Source organism: Octopus bimaculoides, chromosome 11 (assembly GCF_046866305.1).
Source record: "Octopus bimaculoides isolate indiv1 chromosome 11, ASM4686630v1, whole genome shotgun sequence".
Lineage (NCBI taxonomy): Eukaryota > Metazoa > Mollusca > Cephalopoda > Octopoda > Octopodidae > Octopus > Octopus bimaculoides.
Window position 1 is genome coordinate 20,656,298 of NC_142938.1, and position 12,591 is coordinate 20,668,888.

Genomic DNA, 12,591 nt, shown 5'->3' on the forward strand with positions numbered 1-12,591 from the left:
CAGCCCTCTCCCTCTTTCTCTCTCACTCTTCACCTTACCCTCTTTTTCACTCGCCTTTTTCTTCTGCTCTTCGCCTTTCCCTTAACTAATCAAGTGAAAGCGTAACAGATGGGTTAAGTAATGAAGGGAAAAAACTTATTAAAAAAAAATTCACATTCACAAATGGCAGTGCTCCATCATGGCCACAGCTCATGAGCTGAAACTAGATAGAATGAAAAAAAAAAAAAAAAAGAAAACCACTCACCACCACCTTCTCCCCTCCCCCTGAAAGAAGCCCATTGTACACACACACACACACACAAACACATCAATGTGTCTGTGTTTGTGCCCCCACCACCACTTGACATCCGGTGTTGGTGTGTTTACATCCCCATAACTTAGCAGTTCAGCAAAAGGGAACCGATAGAATAAGTACCAGGCTTGTAATAATATAAAAGTACTGGCATCAATTCATTCGATTAAAATTCTTCGAGACAGTTGCCCCAGCATGGCCACAGTCTAACGATTGAAAATAGTGAAATAGTAAAAGAATGTAGTTCTAAATATACAAACGAAACAATTAATGTATAGGCGCAGGAGTGGCTGTGTGGTAAGTAGCTTGCTTACCAACCACATGGTTCCGGGTTCAGTCCCACTGCGTGGCACCTTGGGCAAGTGTCTTCTACTATAGCCTCGGGCTGACCAAAGCCTTGTGAGTAGATTTGGTAGACGGAAACTGAAAGAAGCCCGTCGTATATATGTATATATATATGTGTATGTGTGTGTATATGTTTGTGTGTCTGTGTTTGTCCCCCCAGCATCGCTTGACAACCGATGGTGGTATGTTTACATCCCCGTAACTTAGCGGTTCGGCAAAAGAGGCCGATAAAATAAGTACTAGGCATCCAAAGAATAAGTCCTGGGGTCGATTTTCTCGACTTAAGGTGGTGCTCCAGCATGGCCACAGTCAAATGACTGAAACAAGTAAAAGAGTAAAAAGAGTATAAGCAAAAAAAAATGTGAGATGGTGATAGCTGGAATGTCACTGATCATAGGTCTGGTCAACTGGGGATGACCCAGGGCTAAAGAAAAGAACACACATGCATGCAAAAAAAAAAATATGCAGACACACAAAGAACTAGATGTGAAGATTACAATGCATAATGTACCTGCAGCAAATGCATCTTAAGCCTTTCAAGTTCCCTGGTTTGCTTGTCGTTTCTGTCTTTGAACTTCTGCATCTGCAACAGAACAAGGTGGAACAAGGGTCATAACTATCTCTAGCTATGCGTGTGTGTATGTGTGTGAGAGTATGTATGTGTGGGTGTGGATGTATGTGTATGTGAGCTTGTGTGTGTAAGCATATGAATGCATATGTGCATGCTTGTGTATGTATGTGTATGCATGGGCATGATAGATGCATGCATGGCTGAGCAATTAAAAAAGTTTACTTCAGAATCGTGCAGCTAGGAGTTTGGTTCCACAGCATGGACACCATTGGCTGGTGTCTTCTGCTATAACTCAGCATTGACTTATTGTTGTGAATGAAATTTCGGAGACAAGATAATGCAAGTATGTACGTGTGATGGCGTGGGTTTGAGTATCTCCATCTTGGTCTTGAATTGATGAGTCACCATTATACATCATCATCGTTATCCTTTAATGTCTGTGTCTCATGCTAGCATGGGTGGGACGGTTACCACAAGACTAATTTGTTTACAAGCTTTCACAAAATCAAGTCCAGCTATTGAGCTGCTCATTGTTAAAAAAACTGCAAAGCAAATGATAACTCTATGTGGAAACAGATGAGGACTGGCAAAGGAAAGAGCATCTGGGCATAGAAAATCTACTTCAGCAAGTTCCATATGACCTGCACAAGGCTGGAAAAAGTGGACATTAAAATGATGATGATAAAAACTCTAGAATCAGCACCAGTGACATGCAAGACAAGGCCCTTGATAGAATGGAGATGCAATATTGAGAAATAAGGCTTTGTGCTAGGTGTTGATAGAGGGGCAGGAACTGGTGTCTTGCTGTAGAGGAGATGCATGGTTACCCACCAGAGGAGAAGAAAAAGAAAAGAAGGTAGAGATGAGGTGTCAGGGCATAACCTCAAGGCATAAGAAGGCAGATAAAAAGAGAATAGGGAGAAAGAATCAAGGATGGCTGGGTAGGTAGGTTCACAAAAATAGAAGATGCTTGTAGATGAGGACAGAGGTGGGTGCAGAGAATGGTGATCATGAGTGGAGCCATGGTCAAAGGTGAATCACAGTTTGGGGGTAATGAAGGAAAACAAGAATGGGTCAAAGAGGAGAAGGTTGACAGGTGGAAATACAGAAGAGTAGGGAGCTGTTACCTCTTTAGTCATCTCTTCCTTCTCTATTTGAAGATTCCTCATGGAAAGAATTACTTGGTCCCTCTCTCGTTGGAATTTAACAGCTTGCTGTCGGATCGATTCGGACTCCTGTAGCAACAAATCCAACTCACTTCTCTCTCCCAGCTGTTTCTGTAACATTGCTGTCACAGTGTTGGCCTTCTCAGTGACATTCCGCAGCTCAAATTCTTTCTGTTGAATAGTCAAGCTCAGTTTGTTATTGATTTCTTTCAAGGTTGAAATTTCCATGTTGTGCTCCTCATTGAGGCGTTGAGATGAAGCTATCTCTGTCTTCAGCTCGTTCAGCTGTGTCTGAAGCTCCCTGAACTGGAATGTTAAACTATCATACTGCTTCTTCAGGTTGTTTCGCTCGAGTTCTATTTCTCTCAGGGTGCGTTCAGTATCATTGTTGCTATGCAACTGTCCCTGGACTTTCTGCTCTTGTTCTGTTAGTGCAGCTTGAACTTTTGACAATCTTTCCTGTAGGAAGTTGATCTCTTCAATTTTGTTGTTGTATGTGATCACATCAACTGTCTCACTAACATTACTTCTTTGCATCAGTTCCTCATATTTTGCTTCTAGTTCAGAATACTTCTGTTTGTAGTTCACAAGCTCATTCTGGGTTTTGATAAGTGTTTGGTTCCGGTCTTCATACAATGGCATTAATCGGTCGTGTTCACACTTCAATTGGTCATATTTTTCAGCTTCATTCTGGATATATGCATTCAAGCGCTGGATTTCATTGTGATAAGCCACACTTTCCTGGTGCTTCTGATTCAAATAGCTTACGATCTGATCCCGTTCAGCTTGAAGAACACTCAACTGCTTCTTTAAGTTCTCTTTATCTTGTATGAGTGAGTTGATCTGTGGACCACTCTGTGAACTGTCTTGGAATATCGTCAGCAGAGTCTTGTTCTTTTGCTTCAAGGCATCGATTTCAACATCCTTGTCTCGAATGATGTTTGAAAGTTTCTGCAGGGCTTCCTTCTGCATTCCTCCAGCCTCACTGGCATCATTTGAAACAATAACTTTGTTCTGAGACTGTAGCAACTGTTGGTTCTCAAGCTGTAGATGATCAATTGCATTCCTTTCTTCCGACACAATAGCCATCAGACGGTGTACTTCAGCTTTCAAAGAACTGCACTCTCTTGTCTTTTCGTCCATCACAGAAATCATTTGTTCCTTCTCCAATTTCAAATCTTTCACATCATTTGATAACTGATGAAGTTCAAGAAGACTTTTATCACCATACACCGACACGGATTTCGACTCAATCATTTTTAACAGCATGGCATTGTTGTTTTGCAACTCTTGAATGATATTGTCCTTTTCTGAAACAATCTGTTGTAGTTTCTCCAGTTCTTCGACCTGTGCATTTCCATTTGTGACTGTTGTGCAACTCTGTTTCTGAACAGATATCTCCTCACTTACAATCTTCTTCTCAGAAAAACACTTCAGAGATTCTGGATCTCGGATTTCATCAGCTTTTTCAACCACTTCATCTGCATCCCCTTCACTGCCCCCTGTAGAATATTTATCTTCAAATTCTCCAGCCTTCAGTTGCTTCAGATACTCAATGACATCTTTATTTAATCCTTGTAGTTTTTCCGAGTCTATGATACTAGATATATCTTGGAGAATATTCTTGAAATACCTGAGTTCTTGCTCATCTTTCTCAACTTTAGCTTGAAGTGATAAAATGTCACTTGTTTCACTGTTTAAGGAATTCTTATCAACCACACCTTTTATTAGTTCCTTTTCAGGAGCAACTCCTGATGATGCCTGGAGTTTACATACCAATTTTTCTAAAGATTTAATCTTATTGTTCGAAGAAAGCAACTCAAATTCTAAATCTGTGATCAAATCTAAAGTCTTTGGATCACAGAGATTATTAGCTGAGTCTTGAGAATCGTTGGAGAGTAGAACTGACATTTCATTAGTTAGCTCCAGGTTCTTATTGTTTAGCTTTTCTACCTGACCTTCTAATTCCTGATTTCTGTTAGATATATCCTCAAATTCTTGAATTCTTTCCATGCTACTGACTAGATCTTTTCTTAGCTCCAACACTTGAGTTCTTAAAGCTTCTATTTCCTCACACTTCTCTATCATAATCTTGGAATGCTCTTCATTTTGGTTAGATATATATAGCTCCTCCTGTCTGTCTTTTAATCGAGCTTTCAGATATGCTAGGCACATTTTAACTTGTTTAGCTCTAAAGTGTTCTGCAGGTTTTCCAGAAGATTCTGCACCATTTCTTTCCAAAACATTTACAAGATAGTCTTCCAATAGTTCTCCAGTGTAGTTGATAGACTCAAGTAACAGACTGGCATCAGGCTTCTCTGAATCTAGTAGAAGATGTCCAAGACCCTGGCTAAGACTATCAGTTCCTTGTTGAAGATTGTTAATTTCAAATCTCTCCTTAGAGTTTTTGTCTTCTGTGGCTTTTAGCTGGAACTGATTTTCTTCTCTCAGAGCTGAGCACTTAATCACAAGCTCAGTATTTTCTTTCTTGACTTCTTCGATCTCTTTAAATAATTTACTAAATCTATCTTCATTATCTGCAAGTTTCATCTCATTCATGCGATTCAATTCTGCATACTCTTTTACATTTTCCTTTAGATTCTGAATTTCTTTATCTAAGCACTTATTTCTGAACTCCATTTCAGATGTGTCCTCAGTTTCCAGTGGTTGTGAGAGTTTCTCCTGAAGCTCAGAGTTACTAAGTTCAAGCTCTTTGTTATGTGCTGCTAATTCTTTAATTTCATTGTTCAAGCCTTCTTCTTTCTCTGCCATTTTCTGGCAAAGTTCCTTTTTATCCAGGTGTAGTTCATTTACCACATAGGCAGCTTTCTCTAGCTTGGCTTTCAGATCTTCAATTTGATTTGAAAGTCTGTCTTTCTCAGAAGACAATTCATTCAGCTGATCATGAGAGACATGATGGCTTCTAGAATGTTCTTCTAGATCAGATTTCTGCTTGGAAATGGTTTCATTTGCAGTATCCAGCTGAAACTGGATCTGCTTCAGTTCGGCTTGTAATTGATCAATTTGATCAGATTTTTCTCTAACCTTTTTGGCAAGATCATGGCGATTATCAATTAACTGACTTATGGCTTCTTGGTGCTGGGAATCCAGTTCTTCAAGACTACTTTGAACATCATCTTTCTCACTGATTAATTTTTCTATCTGTTCATCTTTCTCAGCCAAATGATGCTTGGCTTCCTTCAGTTTTTCTTTCAAAGTTTCTGTTTCAATAAAAAAAATTAAAAAATTAAAGTACATGATGATAGCATTAGATGGAAATCATATGACAATACAGACACATCACCAATTTACCAGAGACCAATGGTCCAGAACCTTTCATAATCTGCACAAATTTACACTTAATGTACAAGTAGCTGTAAGTCATTTTATTATTTAAGTAAATTTCCCCATCTTTATCTTATGAGTTCAAATTCTGCCGAGGTCGACTTTGCCTTTGATCCTTTCAGGGTCGATGAAATAAGTACCAGCTGAGTACTGGGGTTGATGACATAAGTACTAGTTGAGTACTGGGGTCAATGTAATCAACTAGCCCCACCCTCAAGGTTTCAGGCCTTGTGCCTTTAGTAGAAAGGATTATTTAAGCAAATTTAATATTAGTTTAATTTGGAGCATACACCAGAAAGGCTTTGGAACAAAAGGTTAAAGAAAATTGATGTTGTACCAGTATATACTATAATGGAATAACATAGAATACATAATAGAATTATATGAAAGTATATAATCTGATAGTATTAATCTGATAGTATTATGTAGAAATTATCTGTTATCCCACAGTGGTCAATATGTGTGGTAGACTTAATTCACTGCCCTATAAACCAGAACTCCAGTTTGAGGATACCTTGCTGTTTCCCTCCTTCTCACCAGTCTGAGGAACCCTGGAGAGGATCATGGACATTACTTTTATCTTGATTAAGCAATGTAAGAGGGAAAAAAAACCCAGAAAAACTTCTGCTCACTAGCAACCATAATTATAGTTTGCAAGCCAAAAGTCCTGAGAGAGGGAGAGAAGAAGGAAGGACGATATATATATATATATATATATACTGGAGTAAGCACATAAATGTGCAACAAAGTGGAAAAAAGAGTACTCAAATACCAGTGGTAGAGTAATATGCTTTATCTAAAAGCAGCATAAATATAACAAAAATCTCCGAGTAACAGTTTTTTGTTATATTTCTGCTGCTTTTAAATAAAGTATCATCATCATCATCGTTTAACGTCCGCTTTCCATGCTAGCATGGGTTGGACGATTTGACTGAGGACTGGTGAAACCGGATGGCAACACCAGGCTCCAGTCTAATTTGGCAGAGTTTCTACAGCTGGATGCCCTTCCTAACGCCAACCACTCAGAGAGTGTAGTGGGTGCTTTTACGTGTCACCCGCACAAAAACGGCCACGCTCGAAATGGTGTCTTTTATGTGCCACCCGCACAAGCCAGTCCAGGGGCACTGGCAACGATCTCGCTCGAAAATCCTACGGGAGCCAGTCAGGCGGTACTGGCAACGGCCACGCTCAAAATGGTGCATCTCATGTGCCACCCGCACAAGAACCAGTCCAGGGGCACTGGCAACGATCTTACTTGGTTTGCCAGGTCTTCTCACGCACAGCACATTTCCAAAGGTCTCGGTCAGTAGTCATCGCCTCAGTGAGGCCCAATGTACGAAGGTCTTGCCTCACCACCTCAGCCCAGGTCTTCCTGGGCCTACCTCTTCCACGGGTTCCCTCAACTGTTAGGGTGTGGCACTTTTTCACGCAGCTATCCTCATCCATTCTCACCACATGTCCATACCAGCGCAATCGTCTCTCTTGCACGCCACAACTGATGCTTCTAATGTTCAGCTTTTCTCTCAAGATACTTACACTCTGACGGGTATTCACATTGACATTACACATCCAACGAAGCATACTGGCTTCATTCCTTGCGAGCTTACGTATGTCCTCAACAGTTACAGCCCATGTTTCACTGCCATGTAGCATGGTTGTTCGTACGCATGCGTCATACAGTCTGCCTTTTACTCTGAGTGAGAGTCCCTTTGTCGCCAGCAGGGGTAAGAGCTCTCTAAACTTTGCCCAGGCTATTCTTATTCTAGCAGCTACACTTTCAGCGCACCCACCCCCACTACTAACTTGGTCGCCCAGATAGCGGAAGCTATCGACTACCTCTAGTTTTTCACCCTGGAATGAGATAGAAGTTGTTTCCTGTTTGTTTACAGTCTTTATTGCACCTGAACATCTGCCACAAACAAAAACTAACTTGCTAGTTAACCTGCCTTTGATGTTGCTGCACCTCTTATGTGTCCATAGCTTGCACCGGGTACATCTTATAGAGTTACTACCTACTCCTTTTCTACATACTGAGCAGGGCCATCTACCTGAAGGGGTTTGTGTTTTATCTACCTTCCTACTTATTAGGATTTTGGTTTTAGCTAGGTTGACTCTAAGGCCCTTCAATTCTAGACCTTGCTTCCACACCTGAAACTTCTCCTCTAGTTCTGATAGTGACTCCGCAATTAGGGCAAGGTCATCAGCATAGAGGAGCTCCCAGGGGCAACCTGTCTTGAACTCCTCTGTGATTGCCTGGAGGACTATGATAAATAAGAGAGGGCTGAGGACGGAACCTTGGTGGACCCCTACCTCTACCCGGAATTCATTGCTGTACTCATTTCCAACCCTCACCTTACTGGCAGCATCTCTGTACATGGCTCGCACAGCTCTCACTAACCATTCTTCTATCCCAAGTTTCCTCATTGACCACCAGATAAGGGATCGGGGGACCCTGTCAAAGGCTTTCTCCATGTCAACGAAAGCCAGGTACAGAGGTTTATCCTTAGCTAGGTATTTTTCCTGCAACTGTCTCACTAGAAATAAGGCATCAGTAGTGCTTTTACCTGGCACGAACCCAAACTGCATCTCATCTAAATTGATTCGCTCCCTAATTAGTTGGGCTATGACCCTCTCTGTAACTTTCATAACCTGATCTAACAGCTTGATGCCTCTGTAATTATTTGTATCTAAAGCGTCACCTTTACCTTTGTAGCAGTTGACTATGATGCTGCTACACCAGTCATTGGGTATGACTCCTTCGTGTGTATATATATATATATATATATATATATATATACATATATATATGTGTGTGTGTGTGTATAGAAAGAGAGAGAGAGAGAGAGATGAGCACACTTATCCACTACACCCATCCACAGGTTCTACATGCTCACTCAAGCTGCATGGAATAGTAACTAAATCTCTCACAAGTTATAATAAACCTGATAACTAAAAACAGAATAAAAATAGTAGCTATTGGGCTGTGTAGTCCTAGATATATAAAAGATACAGTGGTCAGCAGTGACCCCTGCTGGAATATTTTTCCACCACAGGTGATTTGCTTGACCAGAGCTTGCCTGGGGGTTCAGAACATCCACAACATATTTGAAGATAATGTGTGAGAACAATAAAAGCAAATAAGAGCGTCCTTTAATTTGGTTCGACAGGCAGAACTCCTCCTGTCTATCCTTTCACATAGTTTTCAGATATGCTGAGTACATTTTCAAACCAAGAGAAATGTATTCTTACTTTCATTTTTCACTTTCTCTGTGTATTTTTCTTCCAAAGATGTGGCCTTGTCTTTGAAATAGCTGATTTCATCGTTGGCATGATGCTGAAATAATAAATGGCACAAGAATAAGGTTACATCAAGTGTGACATATGTTTTAGTAAATTTATTTTTTCCACCCGATGCAAGCATGGGATTATTCCCAATGAATTGTTCCCAACTTACTTCATATCAAAGACAAAAAACCTGCATTTCCTGTCTTTTTTTATTATCTTGTTATTTGTTTTTTGCTATTTTCCAACTGTATTGACAAGAACTTTATAGAAATTAATCTTGTTAAAAAAAAACAAAAACAAACAAAACCAATATCGGGATCAAAGCTGTTATATAGCATGAGCCAATGAGCGAGTCTCTGTATGACTGACGAATCTTTAAAAAAATAGTAACCAAAAGCCCCCTCTCAAGTAACAGGTTAGCCTCTTACAAAAAGAACACGTTAGATAATGTGACCTTGAGATTTCTGCACATAGGAATAACAAAGGATAGACATGGCTGGAGTGCTTTTGATGATAGCTCTGCTTAGTCAGAGCTATCTTGGGGCTAAACAACATCTATAAGAATAAATCCTAATGACATAATCAGAAACACATCATCATCATCATCGTTTAACGTTCGCTTTCCATGCTAGTTTAAAACATAGGTTGTCAAGCAATGGTCGGGGGGGGGGGGGGGCAAACATAGACACAAAGACACACACACACATAAGTATATACATACATACATATATATATATATATATATATATATATATATATATATATATATATATATGATGGGCTTCTTTCAGTTTCCACCTACCAAATCCACTCACATGGCTTTGGTCAGCCCAAGGCTATAGTAGAAACACTTGCCCAAGGTGCTATGCAGTGGGACTGAATCCAGAACCATGCAGTTGGGAAGCAAGCTTCTTAGCACACGGTCATGCCTCTATATATATATAGTACATATATTTTATATGTAAGTATGTATGACAAAAGTAGGCATAACCTTTCTTTATTCAAATTGCACATGTTAGAAGGGTAACTCTTCCGCTATGATAAGCGTTCTTCCTGTTCTCCTTCATTGCAGGTAAATAATTCATCGGTAAAATTACTGAATTAGTGAGAGCATTGCCATACTCGGAAAAATCTGTTTGGTCCAATGATGGTGATGAAGATGGCAACACTGTCACTCGTCCAGTAATATTACTGATGTATATTATATATTTCTGAAGATTTGAAAATGCAATTTGATTGCATAATTTACATTAAATAATCATTCTTTGCTAATGAAAATGGTGTAAAATATAACTGATCTCTCCTTTTTTGCTTTAATATATGAACTGTATATGTACTCTGATTCCTACAAAATGGTACAAGGACTATAATATGAATTGTCCTCATTCAGATATTAGTGAATACACATGGAGCATTAAATACTGGTTGTCATGTAATTTAAATTCTAAATCACACTATATAATATATATCATATATGTACACACACACACACACACACAAAAACATGATTTCAAAACCACACAATTATCAAATAAGAGTCCAGTCTGACTGATACTTGTGTTTAACCCATTACCTACCAGTGATCTCATATGAGATCACTTAAACATATCTAACCTTTACACATATCTAACCTTTTTGCTATATCTACTAGGTATATTTCTTTGATATTCAAATGAGGTTTGCTAATTTTTCAGCCAATATCTCGCTAATTTCTATTTAAAATGTTAATTTGATCATTCCAGCGTGTTTCTAAGGCTGTTTTATGCTAGAAATCAAAGTTTCATAAAAAAATTCCAGTTAATAGAATTATGGGAGGTAATGGGTTAACTAGTATTTATATTATCAGCTACAATGAAAAAGCATGAAAGACGAGGTCGACAAACAATCAGGGTTTGAAATCTGAATGTAAAGCAATGCAACAACAACCTTCAAGGATAGCACTATCTACTGTGTTCAATTAATTCATTCATGAAGCATTTATGACATTACAGCAGTTATACGAAGTAAGAAATACAAACATGTAGCATGGCCCGTGATGGTTAAAACAAATTTAAGAACACGGAAATAAATGTGGCATTCCCAGTGAAAAATCCCACCAGCCAAAAAAAAAAAAACAAAAAAAAACTAGGAACATCAGGTCAACCATCAAACTTAATCAAGTAGACCTGTAATTAAACGTAATCTAGTTGCGACCATTTCCTTTATATAGAGGTACCTACAACTACGTAAGCTAGTGTGTTCCAATGCCTCTTTTCCAGGACAATTGCATGCAATTTGAGGTAATTTTGGTCACTATTTCTAGCAGAGCGGGCAACTGCTTTGAGCAGTGATTTTTCCATCACACTGAATGAGGTACAACATGCCAGCAGCATTTTAAAAGTTTAATGTGTGCATGTGTGTGTGTGTGTGCGTGTGCATGTGCGTGTGTGTGTGTGTGTGTGTGTGTGTGTGTGTGTCTCCATGAAAATGAGTGGATAAACGAAAGAAAGTGGCACTCAACAGATTTAGTAGGAGACACATACATTACTAAGTAACAGTTTGATTCCACTCTATGGAGCCAAATAAAGCTGTTATTACCATCATCATCAACAATTAATATTCATTTTCCATACTGGCATGGGTGGGCTTGCTGGCTTGACAGGAACTGGCAAGGCCAGGGGCCACACCAGGTTCCATAGTCTGTTTTGGCTTGGTTTCTACAGCTGGATGCCTTTCCTAACATCAACCATTCTACTGAGTGTACTAGGTGCTTTTTACATGGCATCAACACCAGTGCTGGTGTCATTTTATATATGACCAACACCCACATCAATACTTTTTATGTGGTACCTTGGTTTTAGAATCTCAATTCTGTAGTGGTGGGCAGGTCTTCTCAAGTACAAAAAAGCACCTCATATCTCAGAAATTGGTGAGCACACTACACTTTATTGCAAAAGAATCAAGTTTTCTAAATATCCTGCCATTTTCCAACTTGACTGAAAAACTAGCAGCAGAGCATTACTGCAGACAATAAGTTGCAACAACTGTGCAGTGGCGCAGCGAGTGAAAACATGAGACTTCCTCATTGGCTCAACAACCAACTGTGTAATTACCATGTAAGACATCGCTCAACTGTTAGTCTAGAGGGCACATGGGAAAAAAAAATATGGAGTTACAGACACAATAGCCTGGAGTAGTCTTCTACTTGGCCGGCTCCTGTCAAACTGTCCAACCCATGCCAGCATGGAAGGAGAATGTTAAATTGATGACGATGACGATGATAATGATATCCTTAGGATATTACAACTATCCTTATGTATAATGAATCTTTGTAACATATCAGCTATACCATTGTAGATAATGATATCTTTATAATAAACGAATGGTAACTTCCTGATATAATAGTGATATCTTTAGTATAACAATGATCTTTATGATATAGCAATGATATATTTATCATATAACAACAATAACATTATTACATATCAGTTATATTTTTATGATTCAATAATGGTATCATCATCATATAACAATATCTTTATGGTATGAAAATGATATTATGATATGACAATAATATCACTATGATACAATATCTTTATGATATAACA

The 12,591-nt window shown here is 39.0% G+C and overlaps 1 protein-coding gene across 7 annotated transcripts in view; it reads right to left on the minus strand.

The window, feature by feature from the left end:
• The window catches only part of LOC106869305 (thyroid receptor-interacting protein 11), a 212,144-nt gene that overhangs the window by 62,065 nt on the left and 137,488 nt on the right, over positions 1-12,591 (minus strand). For all 7 annotated transcript variants that reach the window (XM_089359614.1, XM_089359612.1, XM_089359613.1 and 4 more), the window contains 3 exons: positions 8,969-9,053; positions 2,336-5,595; positions 1,149-1,220 (listed from right to left, as the gene is read on the minus strand). In XM_089359614.1, coding sequence (XP_089215740.1) covers positions 1,149-1,220; positions 2,336-5,595; positions 8,969-9,053 — 3,417 coding nt within the window. The remainder of the gene's footprint in view (positions 1-1,148; positions 1,221-2,335; positions 5,596-8,968; positions 9,054-12,591) is intronic.